The 18,789-nt window shown below is 44.0% G+C and overlaps 2 protein-coding genes across 2 annotated transcripts; both read right to left on the minus strand.

The window, feature by feature from the left end:
* Positions 1-88: 88 nt before the first annotated feature.
* Positions 89-6,496, minus strand: AOC2 (amine oxidase copper containing 2). Its single transcript, XM_081270666.1, has 4 exons — positions 3,693-6,496; positions 1,365-1,650; positions 1,026-1,155; positions 89-740 (listed from the first exon to the last, which is right to left on the minus strand). The coding sequence occupies exons 1-4, from the start codon at positions 5,278-5,280 to the stop codon at positions 474-476; spliced, it is 2,271 nt and encodes a 756-aa protein (XP_081126792.1). The 5' UTR covers positions 5,281-6,496; the 3' UTR covers positions 89-473.
* Positions 6,497-8,134: 1,638 nt separating this feature from the next.
* PSME3 (proteasome activator subunit 3) lies at positions 8,135-13,181 on the minus strand. Its single transcript, XM_081270668.1, has 11 exons — positions 12,892-13,181; positions 12,162-12,194; positions 11,976-12,038; positions 11,682-11,786; positions 10,787-10,835; positions 9,910-10,022; positions 9,616-9,684; positions 9,417-9,484; positions 9,264-9,318; positions 9,057-9,143; positions 8,135-8,372 (listed from the first exon to the last, which is right to left on the minus strand). Exons 1-11 carry the CDS (start codon positions 12,931-12,933, stop codon positions 8,292-8,294), a joined length of 765 nt encoding a protein of 254 aa, XP_081126794.1. The 5' UTR covers positions 12,934-13,181; the 3' UTR covers positions 8,135-8,291.
* Between the last annotated feature and the right edge of the window lie 5,608 nt (positions 13,182-18,789).

Genomic DNA, 18,789 nt, shown 5'->3' on the forward strand with positions numbered 1-18,789 from the left:
CCTCCATTGCTAATTTCATTGGCATGAGTCCTCAGTATTCCTTAGAGGACTCTACACACTTAAAAAAGTCAAACAGAACAAACTCAAGTGAAATTCTTATAAGACTTTTTATTATCAATTACACATAACAACCATTCCTTTTTAATTCACATGCATAAAGGAATGCCTGGTATGATGCAAACATCAGCTAATTCTGAGTGGTGGGATTTGTGGTGTTTTTGCTTGAATATTTCAAAATTGCTTTTATAAATTTGTCATTTACAAAATGAGCAGAAAGTAAGAATTAACCAAAGTGACACATGGAGATTTTATAGCTTGGGAGGAGATATTCCCTAAGGAGTATGGAGGGTAAAGAGTCTGAAGGGCAATATGATAAAAACACAGGGAACTGAAGGGGGAATGGAGAAGGCAAGTGTCTCTCATCAGATGCTGCTCCCTACCCCTACCCCCTATGTTCCCCCCTACTCTCAGATCTAGAAACCTTGATAAGAAAAAAGGGGAAGGTCTGGGACACAGGCTGCCAAGTTGGGGGTGCAGGCCACAGGGTTGATACTGCAGAGCCCAGCATCCTGGCCCCTCTCAAAGTAGACACTGCCAGGGGAGAAGATGGAGGGGTCTTCATCAAAGAAGTTATGAGGTTGGAGCAAGAAGCCAACTCTGTTCCCCAAAGTCACCGTATTGGGGACATCCTCAGCATGGGGAATGTGCAGGAAGCTGGCTGTAACCCAAGCCACCAGATCCTGCAGGAAAAAGGAAGAGCTGGAGGACTTTGGAGGCAAAACCCAAAGAACCACCCCTCAGTCACAACTCCCTCAGGCTGTTTTACACCTCTGCCCAGCAGCTGGAAAGTGGGCAGTGTCCCATGGCTAATCTCACCCTAGGAGGGATGACCCACGTTGGTCAACAGAAAACTCCTTGGCCCCCAAATCAGAAATGGAAACCATTCCCTCTAACCTATGGCTAAAGGCTGTGCAGCCAAGATGCAGGCATAGAGGAGCAGCCCTCCTGAACCTACAGCTACCAACCTCTCCTAAGAGGGTTTCGTTGTTGATGAAGTCAGCGAAGACAATTGAGGGTGTCCAGATGTCAGACTGGAAATAGATGCTGCTGCTCTGTGATTCCTTCTCCTTCCTCTGGGTCACCACAAGCTGGTATCTGAACCAGGAATTGTCATAGGAAGGTGGTGTTGGAAAATATCAAGAGCCATTACTAGCCCAAAAGTCCTTTGGATCACATTCTGAGAGTCCATTTCCCACCCCATTTCTACTTGGATCTGAGGGCAGGTCCAGGGATAAATGGTAAGCCATGGGTAGTGAGTTAGGGCCAGTCCTTCCCTACCACCCACTGCCCAGGGCCCTCCTCACCTCCCCCAGCTGAGGGCCCTCTCCATGCTGCTCTCCAGGGGCATGTGTATGCCAGGGGGGCTGTGGATCTGGATTCGGTATCCACGCTGGTGACCCCAGGCATTAGTCTGGTTGCTGGCCAGGTAAAGGTAGCGGGGAAGGGGGCTTCCCCAGGAAAATGCTGCCAAATCCTCCCTTCTCAGGACCTGCCGTGTCAGCTGTGGCCGCTGCAGCTGGTGCTCTGGGCTCCAGGGGACTGCAACAGGTTTAAACACCACGTCTTCTGCTACCACCCAGTTTTTCAGCCCTGTCAGGGTGAGGGAAGGGAAAGGAGTTCTATACCAAGTAAGGTGGTTTGGACAGGCCCATCTTCCCCACAATGCTAACTGCACTGGCCTGACATCAGAGAGTACCACCCTGTGCTAGCACAGTGTTACCCCACCATCTTCTAACTTGCCCTGTCCAGTAGGATAACCACTATTCTCATGTGGCTTTTTAAATTGAAAATTCAGTTCCTTGGATGCAGTGGCCGCATTTACATTGTTTGGTAGCCACATATGGCTAGCAGCTCTTGTATATAATGACAGCACAGATAACAAACATTTCCAGCATCGCAGAAAGTTCCATTAGCATTTGCTCACCAGTAGATCTTATACCAATATTTGCTTCTCTGATTCTTTCTGAATCTCTACCCTAGGCATAATCAAAGCAGTTTTATTGCTATTTTTCCAATAAACGGAAAAGCACATGCAACTGGGTAGTAACATTCTTTTAACTATGAAAGGAATCTGTCTTGGAGAAACTAGTTAGGAAAACTCAATCCCCTTCCACAGTCCCAGATCTCCAAGCTCTGTGACTGCTTTCTACCAGCAAGATAGGGAAAGCTTCCGATCATTTTCAAAATCAGCAGATTTGTAACTTTCTTTTTCCTTGCAGTACTAGGGATGGAATTTAGGGGCGCTCTACCACACCAAGCTACATCCATGGCTCTTGTTATTTTTTTGACAGTCTCACTCAGTTGCCCAGGCTAGCCTTGACTTGTGATCCTCCTGCCTCAGCCTCCCAAGTTACTTGGATTATAGACATGAGCCACCATGCGCGGCCAGATTTGTCTTTTGTTTGGGAGTGCCTTGGAATTCTATTGCACCCACAGCCTGCATTGCCCAATGCAGTATTTGATCACTCTCTCTTCAGGTTGAGACTGTTAGTTCCTTTAAATGTGACCTATGGAAGGTACCTGACAGTGAGGCACTCCACTGGGGCTAGCACCTCTGCCAGCTGCAGTTCTGTGCTGGCACCTAACTACCAACTTCTGGTCCCACAGCAGCAGCCTGGGCTGCACACACTAGCAACTCAACATTAACATTACCTGACTTGACTTCCCAAAATAAGGCTCTTTAATGCCAAAAACACTGAAGTGAGACTTCCAATTGGAAAAGTCATAGTCCAATTATGTCAGAGTAATCTAGCTAATATGATTATTTCAGATGTGTTTTGGTTTGAGTTTTTCCTCCCACCACCCCTCCACAAACTCAAGCACAAGCCTGCAGGGTACAGATTTTGTACTTAGGAGGCTAATGTTTCACAAGAAATACTTAGTTATACTGCATTATTCTTGAGCAGACACTTCCTGCCCCATCCTCCTTAATTGCCCCAACTATAAAATGAGGAGGGGCTGGTGGATATCTAATTTTCTTTCTGGGTCTAAGTCTGTGATTTGACAAGTTTACTTTCTGTCCTTGAAAGATCTGTCAAGAGCAGCAAGTCTTCTTTAAGAATTCCTTTCTACACTTGCAGCAAGCCTATCACATATCGGACTCATCTCTGGAAAGTTAGTTCATTGTGATGACAGGTACGGGGCAGCCCTCCCCACAAGGCCAGTTAGCACTGTGGAGAAACCCCTAGTATGAGACCCTGTCCTCCAAGCCCCAGGTTGCTTTCTGCCTATGCTCAACTCTGTCCTCCCCACCCCCACTCACTCTCAGTATTACTGAGCAAGTAGCAAAGTGCATAACTCCAGCCCCATCCAAACTGACAGGGCTAATTCACTCTCCCAAGGTGTCACCCAAGGCTAAGGCAGCCAGACAGACATTACATTTAAACTAGTTTCACAACTGCTGCTGGTCCTGGAGGTTGGGGCTGGGTGGAAGAACCCTTTACACCTTTGGCCAGATACCCAGAAGCCCAGACGTGGACTAGCTGACTACACTCACGGTCCAGGTTCTCCCCTTCCATAATCACTGTGGAGTTGGCATAGTTGCCTTGCTGTTCAGAGACCTCAGCTTAACCTAAGGGATTCCCTCCCCTCCCCTAACCCCACCCCTCAATTTTCACACCCTGAATACTCACCTGCCACATCCAGGTCCAGCTTGAAGTGGAAGGCGTGCGTGTGCACCGCCCCCAGCACCCGTTCCCCTACACGATTACCAAAGAGGAGGCTCTCTGCTCCTCCACTCAGGAAAGCTGTGTTGACATAGCCTGTGGCATGGACCCGCCCTTCAAGCGCCCCATTTGGGTGCAACACAAAGTCCCAAATGTAGTCATAGTTACCCACAGATGACACAGACCTGACCACAAGGGCTGAGCTGGCCAAACCACCATAGAAATGACTCTCAATGTAATTGTGGTGCCTTCGAAGAGGTAGTCCCTGAACCTCCTCAAATACACACACTGCCCCTGGGAGCATCTGGACTGTCCCTTTGCCTGCTAATATGTGGATGTCCACCATTGTGGCTTGATAGGGGCAGTCCACACCCCGTACTAAGCCTCGGCTGTTAAGGCCAAGTCCATAGCTGCTATCCAAATATCGGGTCATCATTGTCTTGGGTGAGTCAGCACCGTAGACAGACAGGCACTCCTGGACACTGACTTCATAGGCCACTCGCTCACCCTTGAACCGAACATCAAAAATCCTTATGCCACTAAACACCCCATGGCCAAAGCTCAATGTCCAGAGGGGGGATACCACCAAGTTCCCTTGTACATTGTACTGAGAACCCTGGTGTGAGAAATGAAGAGGGGGAAGAGGGCCCAGGGTGATTCGGGACCTGAGGGATGAAGACCCATTTGGTGTGGGTAGAGGCACTCTAACCACTTCTAGCCGGCCAGCTTTAAACTCCCATTCTAATTGTCCCAAGTCTGCATAGTAGTGCCCAAGGTAGAAGACCTGCTGGACAGTCCAGCGGGCAGGGTCCAGGGCACTGTGATCCAACAGTATTTCCAGCCCCACAGGGTGAAGGAAAATACCAAGACCTGAGACATTATGATAGAGGGCAATCCAGGTAGCCCGGTCCCCTGAGCGCAAACCTCTAGGGGAGGAATGTAGAGGTGCCAAAGTGGAGCCATTGTAGTTCAGGACAGAAGCCAGGAAGACAGGTGCCTTGGGTAGTTCCACCTCTTTCAAATGCCTCCATGTCTGTACCAATTCAGATCTCAGCATGGGACGTCGGTGATAGGGCAGTGGACCACCATGACGCTCCACAGTCACATCCCGCATGTAGGAGGGGTGAGGCAGTGGCCCCACCACCAGTTCACTCACATTGGGCTGGGGTTGTCCGCCAAAGAAGATGATGGCCAGCGCTTCTCGGGCAGGTGGTGGGCCCCCTCTGTCCAAGTGGGTCAAGGCTGCAGCCTTGGGGGGCAGCTGCAGCTCCACTGAGAAGACACAGTTGTCTGAGGAGCGAGCCTGGGCTGCATCCACCAGCCCTGGCCCCAGCTTCTGGGCCAGAAAACTCATCACAGCTGTCAGCTCCTCTGGGCTCAGGTCTGCAAACAGCTGGCTCTGGGCAGGGTGTGTCCAGGGCTGGGCACTGGGATATACGGAGGGACAGCGAGGATGCTGGCTGGAACCACCTTGCCTGGTCAACAAGATGTAGGCCAGAGCGAAGATGGTAACAAGGGACAGCACCAGGAATACCAGAACCACCTTGAGCTTCATGGTAGATGCTGAAAACTAAAATCAGAATCCTGCTAGCAGCTCCTTCCAGTTCCTGACATCAAGTCAGTGTTTATATTCAGTAGGATGGATACGAATGGAGAAAACTCCACCCTGTGGGTTGGACAGGAAATGTCTAACCTGATTTGCATAATTTTGTTCCAATTTTCTGCCCTGTGGTTTGGCTTTTTCCTTGTCCCTGAACTCCTACTAGTAGCAGTCAGTATCAACCACTGATTCCCATCACTTAGACCAGTTGAGAATGCATCTGGACTAATGATATGAAACTTCACCTTCCACCCAGAATAGGTCTGAGAAGAAAGCAAATCTCTGGTGCCTAATTCAGTTCTGCATATCACACATATAGGCAACTAAACCATTTTTTTTTTTTTTTTAACTTTCTGCCAGGCACTAGACTGCACTATACCCCAGTAGCTCCAGGATATACTGCCCGGTTCAGCAGTAAGCACTCAGTTCTGCCTGTGACCTAATGGCAATCCCCTGATTTAGCCTCAGGCTTCTTCTATCTAATCAGAGAGAAAGGAGGAGAGGTTGAGGGCCTGGCCTTTGTATTCAGATTCCAGCTTCCTAAGCTATGTGATCTTAGGGGAGAGACTTAAAATTCTGAGTCCTCACCTATACAGAAGGCATACAGAAGGCATAAAACTACCCAATAGATTCTTGAAGATTAAATGTGATCATGCACATCAAGTGCTTACCAACCCAACACAGGGTAGGTAGTCAAAAAACTGCTAGCTATTGGTACTAATCTGTGAAAGAGAACAGAGTAGATGTACTTTCATTGTTTAAGACCTTAAAACTCTTTACAGAAACAATGGGATCACTGGAAACCATAAAGCTACTTGCAAGATGAGGAAACTTTATTTCAGAGGGAAATAAGAGTCCTAAGCAGCCCTCCAAGTAATTTTAAAACCAAGACCAGAATCTCCTCAACAATTTAAGACATTATTCAGAGAGGAGAATTAATATAAGGGTAAAGAAAATGACTGAGAAGGATATTCCTTGACCACACCATTCCCCACATGGAACTACAGCAGCCTCTACTGGCAGCTCACGGGAAGGAAGGAACTGGGATCTTGTGCAGGTAGGACAAAAGGCAGCTAAGGTTTGGGAAGAGCTAACTTTCACATAATTTCAAAATGAACACAAAAGAAGGACCCACCCATCCCTCTTGGTGGGCATGTCTCAGTCTTTCCACTAACCTAGAAAAAGAGGCAGCTCAGTTGGCAAAAGGACACACAATAGCATGGCTGGAGGTGTCTGTGGAGGCAGGTGTCCGAATATGCATGCATGAACCAGTATGTCCCTTGCCACTAGAGCATGGCACCAGGGTCTCCAGCTTTAGAAAGAGGTCAAAGTACCTGTATTTTTAATAATTTCTTGACATGGTAAAAGAATTTTACATTACAATCCAAGGGTAGTAAGGTAAGGAGGCAGCAGAACAATTGAACAAAAAGGGAAACTGAGAAACACATGGTGGGAGGAGGGAAGGGTTTTAGTTGGAAAGGATGCGGGGGTACAGGTAGGTAAGGGCACTGCCCAACTAAAATGCAATTGGTTTGTTACTGAACACTATTCATGGGAAGACAGCATCCCGGCTCCTTTTCTACAGAATACTGGGAGTAAAAATGATGCATCCCAGATGGATATGATTGGGGTTGGAAGACAGAGACAGGGAAGAATAAAATTCAGAAATAGACACTGAGAGTCACTGGCAGACTGACACAGATATCAACTCTCATTAGCAGGAAAATAAAAGCTGGGGGGAAACGGGGGTTAACAAAAAAAGCTGTAACAATAAATGATATCTCTGGAAGGTTCAAGAGAGGCAACTGACTCTTCTATGGTTTTGACTTGCCTGGTGTATTCCCACACGCACACATATATACATCATATGTATGTGCACACACACACATATACACACAAATGGCTGCTTTCCCCAGAAGCACAATACTATAAATAAGAGAAATATTTCCCAAAGGAGCAGCAGCGTCTAGACCTCACAGTTGCAGACACCCCACCCCAATGTACAACTGGCCTGAGAAAAGGCAATCAGGAGTCAAAGGACCAGCCATTTCATAACACCAGAAGGACCAAGTCAGAGAAGAACAGGCCTAACCCAGCCCTTTGATCTCCACTCTCAGTTCTCCTCCAACTCACCCTGGGCACCACGCAGCAACAATATCAGGAGGGAGGATGGCTCCAGGACTTTTCCCTGGGTATATGACAACTAAGACAACTATCACCTCCTGAAAGGGGTGTGTGTGAAAGGGACTACAGAGGAAGAGGAAGGTATGCAAGGTATTGGAGTAAGAAGGTGTGTGTGCAAATCCATGTGTGTACAACACGCATATACATGTGTATGTGAAACCCCCAGTTATAAAACATCTGAGGGTGTTAAGGATACTGAAGGCCTAAGATGTTGTTTGTCACGATTAGGTTCAAGGTGGGATGTGAATAAAAGGGAAACTCTAAGTTATCACCAGGGCAACTGTGGCAGGGAGAATTCAATGTCCCACAGATGCAAGACACACCATCTAGCCTTACAACAGGAAGAGAGGAGATGGTTCCCCCCCACACACACACTTCAGTTCCTAAAAACCACCTAGCATTCTCCCTATAGTTCCCTCAGCTTCTAACCAATCAATCAAAAGGAAGAGAACACAAAGTCTGACAAGCAGAGTGCGAAAGGGGAGAGAGAAAACACAAGTGTTCTTGTGCCAATATCCTGTAAGCACAAACCTGGGAGTTCTCCAGAAATTAGGACAAGCTGGGTGTAGGGTACTAGGGAAGGACAAAAGAGTTCCTGAGGCCTGAAAAAAGAGGTAAACACATCACGGAACTAGATGAGAGTTTCATTAGACTCTAACTAAAAACAGAGAGGTGTGATTACTATTTCCAGCCAGTTTCCCCATCACGATAGTCATGTAACAAACCAAGGCAATGTCGGTCTTGAGCCAGACTCACAGAGTCCCCTGGCCCTGGCCCTGGCCTCAGTACAGTGTCTCTGCATTGCTACTCCGGGGCCGTTTGATCTTCTCGATATTTTTCAGGATCATGTCATGTAGAGTGACCTGGGAGAAGAGGGATCAGGGAATCACACATCTGTTCAACCCTTACCTCACCAAGAAAATGAAATACTGCCACAAATCCCCAAGCTATCATTCATGTCATCCCAGTCCCACTCATTCAGATTGGCTGTACTACCTCTCTTAAATCACTCAAGTGGGCCTGACTGAGCATTGCCCCAGAGTCTAAATGTACGATACCCCTTATTTCAACAACTTATTTTTGTACAGTAGATATCAAATCCCCTTTTAGAGATAAACTGAAGTCAAGCTTGAACAAGGCAGAAGTCACATATCATAAATGGAATTTGGTCCTAAACCTAGGTCTTTCTGACTCTAAGACTCATATCTAACCATTACACTATATTTCATATACACACCCACCTAGATAGAAAGGAGATACCCAGGTAGACCCCCCTCAATGATTTCATGTTCCCAGCACCCCTTCATGAGCAGAATTTGTTCCACAGTTTTGTTTTTTGTTCTGAGATGGGGTCTTGCTATTATTTAGGCTATCCTTCAACTCACCATTCTCCTGCCTCAAGAGTCCCGAGTGGCTCGGATTACATGCACATGCTACTGCATCTGGTTGTTTTATTTATTTTACCACCAACCCTCAGAAAGTTTTAAGAAAATTCTCAAAAGAAGTAGAAGTCAAGGCAACTTCAGGCAAGAACCAAAGTTACTCACATATTGATTCCTCAGCTCTGATATGATAAGCCGAAGACTGATGTATTCTTTCTCATCAATCTCTGTCACGGTGCGGCGATAGTCCTCCTAGGAGGAGAGGCAGAGAAAAAGGCTAGTCCCCAAGATCTGACTGTTCAGATAGCTCATTCCCAGTAATGTCACTCCTCCTTATCCTGCCACCTCCACCCTTTGGCCACAAACACTTACCACATGGGGATATTTAGCTATTTTAGAAACCAATTTGGCTCTTGTAATATAATATCTGGAAGGAGAAAGAAGAGGAAGAAGCTGCAGGAGATCCTGAATAGTGCCTACCACCTCACCACGGCGAGTTATTGGGCCAAGCATAAGCAGCCCTACCTAGAAATCTGGTCCAGATAAGATGCAGCTTCACTCTCAACAGTTCTTAATTCTGCAACTGTCTCCTCCTGGGGAAAAGCAAACAAAAATAAGTGAGTCAAAAGCCACTTCCATGTTACTATACAGCAATCCCAAAGAGAAAATAGATAAAACAGGGGAGATGACGTATCTCCCCAACCTTGTAATATAAGCATCTTACCTGAATGGACACACCAAAGTTGTTCCCATCTTCTATCCTGGGAATCAGGAGCTGTACCCACATTTTGACCTGGAAATTGCGAGATCAAAACATACATATGACGACTTTGGCCTTTTCTGCTGAAACCCTGAAGCCCAAGATTCATGATGCTGGAGCTAGATGCTAGGGACACAGGACTCAGGATTACCTAGTCTGCCAACCCCTACACATGCCTCCAACCCTGCATCCATCAGTTTTCACAGTTCAAGTGAAACTATTTAAGGCCAGCCCACAGGTCACTAGCCCCAGCCTTACCGTGTTACATTTCTCAATCAGCAGCCGGATCTCAGGTTTCACTTTCTCAATTATGTCCACCAGCTGCTGGTTGCTTTTTAGCATCCCATTGGGCATCACAAAGACCTTTGTTCCTGGCAGAGATAGGAAGGTCAAATGATTAGGGTGGGAGGAAAACCTCAGCATCCTCTACCTTTTTCTCTTCTTCCCTGCACTCGTGAGATGCTATGACCACTCCTTTTTATCTATCACAGTCCTACCACGACACCACTATCAGAATAAGAGAGAGACGTATGCATCAATAGATGAACAGCTAAAGTATGCCAAAAGCTTTTCAGAATAAGGAAATTTTAAAAAGGAAGGAAAAAAAAAGCGTATATATATATATATGTGTGTGTGTGTGTGTGTGTATGTATATGTGTGTGCATGTGTGTGTGTATAAAAAATAACCCAGAACTGGAATTTCCACAAAAAAATCTGAGATGTGGGCTGGGGATGTGGCTCAAGCGGTAGCGCGCTCGCCTGGCATGCGTGCGGCCGGGGTTGGATCCTCAGCACCACATACAAACAAAGATGTTGTGTCCGCCGAGAAATGGAAAATAAATATTAAAAAATTCTCTCTCTCTCTCTCTCTCTCTCTCTCTCTCTCTCTCTCTCTTTCTTAAAAAAAAAATCTGAGATGTGGAGTTTCAATTTCTAATTATTCTCTCTTGGCAATCCACACTAAATCAAATACTCTGTTTTTTGGAAAACCAAGTTTAGAGCATTAAATAATGGCTACGTTTGGAGGACTGGTGATTACTCTGAGAAATAAAATCAGATCTTGCTTCCTGACTGAAGACTAGATCCATCCTATTTCTCAGGGCTGCTGTTGAGCTGGGGTAGAGGCAGCTCTTACCTTGGAACGCCTCTTCACACTCATCCAACCTTCGCTTCTTATAAGTGGGCTGAGGAACAAAAAGGCAGGAATTAGCCTGCCTTCAACACTCACATGCCCATCACAAGATACCTTCAAGCAAGTTTACTCCCTTCCTCAATCCCATAGATTGTCTTTTAATCTCTGCACAAATTCCCAAGTACATATAAGGCTTTCAGAAAAGGTTTTTGCCACAAAGCAATCAAGGGAGAGGGAAGATAATAAAGTACAGGAAAAATAAACTAATCAAGGCATGGTGAAAATAATCAAAGAAATATGCACAAATCTGCTGGTTCTACAAATAAAGACAATATTCAATCAACAAACATGTAATTAGCACCTGCTATGTACCAGGAACAATACTAGGAGTTAAGAATACAAAGTGGAGACAGTTCCTGACTTCCAGATATGCAAGTTCTATCAATGAGACAGTGATGCAAGCAAAAAACAATACAACTTCATTGGTATTATAACAGAATGTGGACATATGACTGATGAGGACTAGGTGCTAAAGATGCACAGCAAAGACAGGGCCTGTACTTATATAGTAAGAATTTCTCATCCCATAACAAGACTCAAGACATTGAAAAGAGGTATGAAAAGTCTTGTTTAGAGCCATGGAAAAAGTCAGGCAACCTGAGGTTAATCCTATTTGAAACTCGCTCAAACACTAAAAGTAGCATTAACATATTCACCTCATGTTATAAGTGAGAATCAGGGGTTAAAAGGAATATACTGAACCATCATGTCTATAACACTCAAGAATCCTAGTCCTCATATCTGATTCCCATTGTCTTCTATGTACATCTTCAAGTTACCAGGAAATAGAGGATCAAGAACCTACTGCTTAAGAACACAAAGATAAATAGACACTTACACCATCCAGTCCATCATGGCTATTCGTGAGAAGAATGGGATCAGGGACTGGGAGATTCATGTCCGAGTGGATCTGAGTTAGGTCATGGATGTTTAGGATTGGTTCCTAAAAGAGAGACACCAACCCCAAAAACCATATTAGTTTTTTCAAGCTGGACAAAGAAATACTTCATTTGAAGGTCAAGGAATGAAGTGCTTTACAGTACAAAACAAAGCAGAATCAACACAATTTGTCACTTATCAGAAAGATCAGGACCCCCAAATGGGGAATTTAAGAAAGAAAAAGGTCTCTCACCTTCAAAAAACTATCAAGTTCTAATAACTTCTTTGGGAAAAAATTTGCCACCAAGTCTTCTGCCTAGATGAGGGGAAATACAGCTGAATTAATAACTGTGGGAAGGTCTCTCTCTCTACAGATCTCTCTTCTCTGGGAAATTACCAACTATTAATCAACATTCATTTTTCTATTTATTTCACTTACCTCACTTGTGATCCGCTCCCTGAAAGAATCAACCTAAAATTAACAAAGAGAGTTACTCAGTAGGAGCAATTCAGTACCTGGCAAAAGAGGTAAGGGCAGGATGGGAAATCCCAAACCCAGCAGTCTCCCTCACCTTGAAATTGTAATGAGAAGGTGAGAGGCCCCCAGACTGCAGATACTTTATTTTTTTGAGGATCCATTTCTCCATTTCAGGAGAGGGAAAGTCGGGGCTTGAGGGCACCCGTTTGTGTCCTCTCCTCTCCCCTTCCTCCCTCCCTCCTCCCTGTGTCTGAAGCTGTTTGAATTTGATTAAGCAGACAAAAGACAGGTAGATAGAGGGATGTGAGCTCACAAACGTGCCAACTCCCACCCAGGCCTGGCCTATACACGAGCCAGGCGGGCCTCCAAGGGCAGGGTCAGCAGCAGCGTCTGGGGGCGGGGACGTTGCTGGGCTGAGGGACTTCCAGCTGTCACTGGCCTAAAGCACTGAGTCCAACTCGCGTCCGCGGAGGTCTCCTCCGGACTCTCCAATACCATACACAGTACAGAAAGCCACCCAATGTTATCCTTTCCCCCATGCCATCTCCGGGAGTGGGGGGCTGGGCTGAACAGAGCGGAAGCTCAGAGCTGATGTCCCCAGGGAGACAAAGACGCCATGGAGAGTGGGGAGCTGTTCAGGCTGCTGGGGGTTCGAAGCCGGGGGTAAGAAGTGCCGGACCGGTGCGGCTACCTTGAGCTTCACTTCCTGATCCACTTTCAGCAACGAGGCCATGGCCGGGCCGGGCCGTGTCCGCTCCGCTGGAGACCGGAGGCGCTGTGGGCTCCGGGGAGGGGGCCAGAGGGACCTGAGGAATCTCGGCAGCCCTCGGGACCCCGCCGCCCTCTCTGGCTTTCTCACTACTCGCTCGTTCCCTCCCTCCGTGCCGGCCGTACGTCCGGCGGCCCGCCTGCTGCCTGCTGCCTGCTCGCTCCCTCGCTCGCCCTCCCGGCTTTCGCCGCTCACGCCGGAAGTTACGTCACAGCCAATCGCCGAGACTCCTGCGAGGATGTGCACGTGCTCCGCGCAGCCTCTCTCAGACTTAGCTCGGTGTGCTCAAGGGGTAGCTCGTCTTACCGGGGCTCCTGTGCTGAGTAGTATTGAAATAAAAAGGAGGGTGGGAGGGGTGGAGGGGTGGAGGGGTTACTGAGTGCTCAGCCTCCAAGAGATTTAGGAATGTTTGACCCTTCATTGGCCCGGAACTCGCCTTCACCAAAGGGACCTTCTGAGCCGCTGCGGACCGGGGAACTACGCTGTCGCGCCCCAGTGACGTAGACCCGAGGAAGCCGGCCGCCTAGGTTCTGAGTTCAGGGGTCTAGTCCACTACCTTCTCCCTTGGGCCAAGGCTTAAGTATTAGGCTAGAGCTAAGTTCCGTTTTTTTCAGGTTTCCTGGTATAATTCTGCGCCAGTTATTGTTACAGACTTCCAGACCTCAAAGATCAACAACCTGATAGGTGAATTGATGCCCAGAGCAGGATAGGGTTTGTCCAAGGCAACAGCATTTCCAGTATACTCTGGACCACGACCTAGATATCCTGACTTCTAGGACAAAGCGGTATCCGTTTTCCTAGTAGAAGACTACCTCTTCGTTCACCAGTCATTCAGTATATATCTTAAGATTGGTTATTTCACTCAATAAAATGGGCCCAAATTCTGTGCTAGGCTCTGGAATAGCCCTGTCCCAGAGCCAAGAAATATGTGAGTTCCATATGTAGGTTAAACTCTCTTAGTAGCCACATTTCCTTTCAAAAATGAAGGTGAAATTAATTTTTGCTATATGTTTAGTCCAGTTTATACAAGTAAGTCAGCCTTCTGTGTCTGTGGGTTTCAAACCACAGGATTCAACCAACTGGATGGAAAACATTCAGAAAAAAAAAGTTGCATATATACAGACATTTTTTTCTTGTTGTTATTCCCTAAGTAATACATTTCAACAATTATTTACATAACATTTACATTGTATTAAGTATTATAAGTAATCTATGGGTGATTTAAAACATAAAGGAGGATGTGGGTAGGTTGGATGCTAATACGATGCCAATTTCTAAAAAGGACTTGCACATCAGGTTTTGTTATCTGCAGGGGTCCTGGGATTAATCCCCTGGGGATACTAAGGGGAAAGAATATATTATCATTTCAACATGTAATCGATATGAAAAATAATGCAATATTACACATTTCTTTTCTCATACCAAGACTTTGAAATCTGGTATGTATTTTACCATCTCAATATAGAGGTGGCACTGGTACTCAAGAGCCACGTGTTTAGTGCCCCCTCTATTGAACAGAAGAAATTGAAGATAATCAAGATTTTCAAGGTCTCTGATTTCATGGGGTTTAATATTTTAATATTTCCTGACTCCAGAAATTAAGCCAACAGCATAATTGGAAATTTTGATAAATGTTAGGAAACAAATGGATAACAGACAATACCAGGGATCTGTTTTAAATAGAATGACCAAGGAAGTCCTCTGATGAAGTGACAATTAAGCTGAGAGCTAAAGGATATAAAGAAGTTAGCTTGGGAAGAGTGAGAAGAGCCTTCACAGGATCAGGCAAATAGGGAAAGGAAGAAGTTGAAGAAAGTGAAATAGTGAGCTGGGGGTGTTGGAGAAGGTTGTTAGGAAACAATTTGGATTAAGTGCAAAGATTGGTCATTAGGTTTACATTTTCCGGTCACTCTTGTTGCTGAACATTTATCCTGGGCTGCTATTGGTAGTAAAGGCTAGGGAAAATGAAGGAATAGTCAGTTAATTGAAAAAAGGCATAAGAACACTGACTGTGGCCTTTGGAATCAGAGTGATCTGGCTTCAAATCCCACGTCAGATCCTTACTAACTGGAATCTTGGGCAAATTACTGAAATACTGAGACTTAATTTTTTCTTCTATAAAGTAGAATTTTAATAATTATTGATAAGTAATTAATGATATGTAATTTTGTAGGGTTGTTGTGTATATTAAAAATTACATATGTGAAACAACTAGCACATTGCCTAGACACAGTGCAGGCACCAGAAAAAATAATAGCCATTGTTAGATAAGTGATCTAGTGCTCAGCATGAAGAGGTTGTTACTTAAGCTGTAGTAGTGTTTTTTATCCCTGCTTTCAAGCTCAAAGTCCTTTTCCACTTATTCCTGGCCATAGCCCATACTATCCATCTGGCTTATTATTAACATCTAGTAATTTTGCCCCTTTTCATCTGCTTTTTGTTAACATGCCCATAGTAATTTTTGAGATCTGATCTGAAAATTAACTTCAAGAATTCTTTCCCAAATTAACTTCATCCTATTTTAAATATGCCATTATCCTAAATTTCTTTTAGAATTTATAACTTCAACTTGCAAAATTAACATGTTTGTGCTTATATTCTCAAATAATCATTTTTTTTGTCTCCTTCAAGTAGGTTGTAAGAAGACATATGCGTTGTTTATTTCCCTTCTTCCTTCCCTATCCAAGTTTAATATTCCACCAGTGTGCTTATTCATTGAGTGAACACTGGAGGGTATCATTATATTTAATAAGCACTACTTGTCAGAGTGCTTATAACTCACACGTAATCACTGATGACTGGTTTCTTTTTAAATTCATGTCCACAGATCTCAAGTGAAAGCACAATACTGCCTGACCTCCTACTCTATGTTCCTGACAAATTTTCTCTTCCATACCTCAAATGGTCATTATACTTTCTCCCAGAACCTCCAGTATTCCTTCCCATTTGCCTTGAATTTATGGTTTTGGCTCATTCTTCATTGAGAAGAAAAACACAAATGAGAAGTTTTTTATTCCCTCCCACCATCATATCTACCAACCTGCAAGTACTTTCTGCTTTTCTCCTTTTTTCATTGATGGAAACATCACTCTCAACAAAACCCCTCTTTCATTTGTGCTTTTTATCTCATCCCTTTTTACTTTTCTAGGTCTGCACCTCAGTGATTGCCCCCTTTCTATATCACATTTGCCTTTTTTACTATATCATTTTCAAACCTAACATAATAGTGCCCATCTTTTTTAAATTATTTATTTGTTCATTTATTTTTTATAGTAGAATGCATTTTGACATATTGTACACAAATAGAACATAACTTCATTCCTCTAGCTGTACATGGTACAGAGTCAGTCCAGTATTGTAACCATACCTGTATATAGTGTAATAATGTCTGTCTCATTCTACCATAGGTAGGGCCTCACTAAGTGACCTAGGACCTCCCTAAATTTCTGAGACTGGCCTCAAACTTGTATTCCTCCTGCCTCAGCCTCCCATGTGACTGGGATAACAGGCATGAGCTACTGCACCCAGCTCCTCTACTTCTTAGCTGTGGCATGCTCCAGGACTCAAGTCTTATGTTCTTTATTCTTCTCTCCTCACACTTTCTTTCTCCTTAACAGTAATATGTATGCTGATGGTCCCAAATGTATATCACCAGTCTGAACTCCAACTGTCTATTTGATATCTCTACTTGGATACTTAATAGGTATCTCAGAATTAACATGAGCAAACTAGAATTCTTTATTCATCTACACACTTGTTATTTTCCTGTTTTTCTACATCTCAGTAACTGACATAAATATCCACCTATTTGTTCAAACCAAAATCCTAACAGTTAGCCTGATTGCTCTGTTTGCCTCATCCTCCCATAATCAATTCATTAGCAGGTCCTGTTAGAACTTGTATACCTATATAGTGTATATTGTATGAGTATACTTTTCTCTATTTCCTCACTTGTTATCCCAATTATAGCTACTGTGATTGTATGCTAGGACTATTACAATAGGATTCTATCTGGTCTCTCCATTTCCACTCTTGCCATCTCTCCAACTACCATTCTGTTATTACCATTCTGTATATAGTATTATCTTTTAATATGTCAACCACAGATATGGCACTATCTGTTCAAGCTGAAATATATATCTGTGATCCAGAAATCTCAACTTTAGGGAATATACCCAACAGAAATTAATGAACGTATTCACCAAGGCACACAATGCTCCAACTAGAAACTACCCAAATGCTCCTCATAGGAAGATAGATAATTACACACACACACACACACTTACACACACACACACACACACACACACATATTATTTTTAGTTGTAGGTGGACACAATACCTTTATTTTTATGTGGTACTTAGGCTCGAACCCAGTGCCTCATGCATGCTAGGCAAGCACTCTACCACTGAACCACAACCTCCACACCAATAATTACCTTTTAATATAGTTACACAGCAGAATACTGCAAAGTATTGAGAAAGGATGAACTAAAATCATCTGATGGGTGAATTTCATGAACATAATACTGAGTGAAAGAAACCAGAAATGAAAGAGTACATAATGTATGATTCCATTTACATGAAGTTCAAGTGAATCTGTTGTCAGAATTGAGGGTGTTAGTTACCCTTGGGGTAGGTACTAACTAAAAGGGGCATAGGGAAGGGGAGTTGAGTACCAGAGAGTTTTTTTTTTTTTTTTGAAAAATTCATTTTTAGAGGCTGGGGATGTGGCTCAAGCGGTAGCGCGCTCGCCTGGCATGCGTGCGGCCCGGGTTCGATCCTCAGCACCACATACAAACAAAGATGTTGTGTCCGCCAATAACTAAAAAATAAATATGAAAATTCTCTCTCTCTCTCTCTCTCCTCTCCTCTCTCTTTAAAAAAAATTCATTTTTATACACTTAGGATTTGTGTATTTTTCTCTATGTATTTTATCCTTAAGTAGATAGCTTTTTTAATATTTATTTTCTAGTTGTAGTTGAACACAATACCTTCATTTTATGTGGTGCCAAAGATCGAACCTGGTGCTTCCCACGTGCTAAGCATGTACTCTACCACTGAGCCACAACCCAGCCCCAAGTAAATAGTTTTTTAAGAAGCCAGCCAGATCATGTCTCCTTCCTATGTATTACCTGAAATGGGTTTCCCAGACAACAAAGCCCTTTCTCAATTTCCCAGTTTAAGTAGTTCCATTCACCCCTGCCTTTATTTATTCTCTGTCACATCATTCTTTTTTATTTACATCCTACCTACTATATTAGTTTGCTAGTGCCACTAGGAAAGAATCTGTTCCAGACCTGTTTACTAGCTTCTGGTAGCTTGGTTCAAGATGACCTTGTGTCTCTTCACTTCATCTTCCCTCTGTATATGTCTGTGTCTAAGTTGCCCATTTTAATAAGGATACCAATCATGTTTTAGGGATTATTTAGCCTGATGAACTCAAGAACTTGATCATTTGCAAAGACTCTATTTCCGAATAAGGTCATATTCAACATTTTGTCAGCACCCACCATTATCTGAAATGATCTTACTCTCTCCTCTAGAATATAAACTATTATAGCAGTTTACTAGTGTGTCCTCAAAGGTGTAGAATACTGACTGGCACATAGTGGGAACCTGAATATTTATCAATATTTATCAAATATATTTATCAATATTTGATAAATCAATGAACTAGGATATGTTGATTATTCACAATCCCATAAGCACTATATATAGCAACTATCATATACTTTCCAAATATCAGGGAACAGGGCATTTACTATGTGCTAGGCATTGCTCTTTGCTTCACATGTATCAGCTCATTTCATTATTACA

Source organism: Spermophilus citellus (assembly GCF_964194105.1).
Source record: "Spermophilus citellus genome assembly, chromosome: 17".
Taxonomy (NCBI): Eukaryota; Metazoa; Chordata; class Mammalia; order Rodentia; family Sciuridae; genus Spermophilus; species Spermophilus citellus.

Coding starts and splice junctions, on each gene's coding strand:
- AOC2 (XM_081270666.1), bottom strand. CDS start 5,280: ATGAAGCTCAAGGTGGTTCTGGTATTCCTGGTGCTGTCCCTTGTTACC. Junction 1,156..1,364: donor AGGGCCCTCAGCTGGGGGAG/GTGAGGAGGGCC, acceptor TTCCTGGTTCAG/ATACCAGCTTGTGGTGACCC. Junction 741..1,025: donor ACGAAACCCTCTTAGGAGAG/GTTGGTAGCTGT, acceptor TTTTTCCTGCAG/GATCTGGTGGCTTGGGTTAC.
- PSME3 (XM_081270668.1), bottom strand. CDS start 12,933: ATGGCCTCGTTGCTGAAAGTGGATCAGGAAGTGAAGCTCAAG. Junction 12,039..12,161: donor GGGAGCGGATCACAAGTGAG/GTAAGTGAAATA, acceptor CCCCTCATCTAG/GCAGAAGACTTGGTGGCAAA. Junction 9,319..9,416: donor TATCTGGACCAGATTTCTAG/GTAGGGCTGCTT, acceptor TTCTCCTTCCAG/ATATTATATTACAAGAGCCA.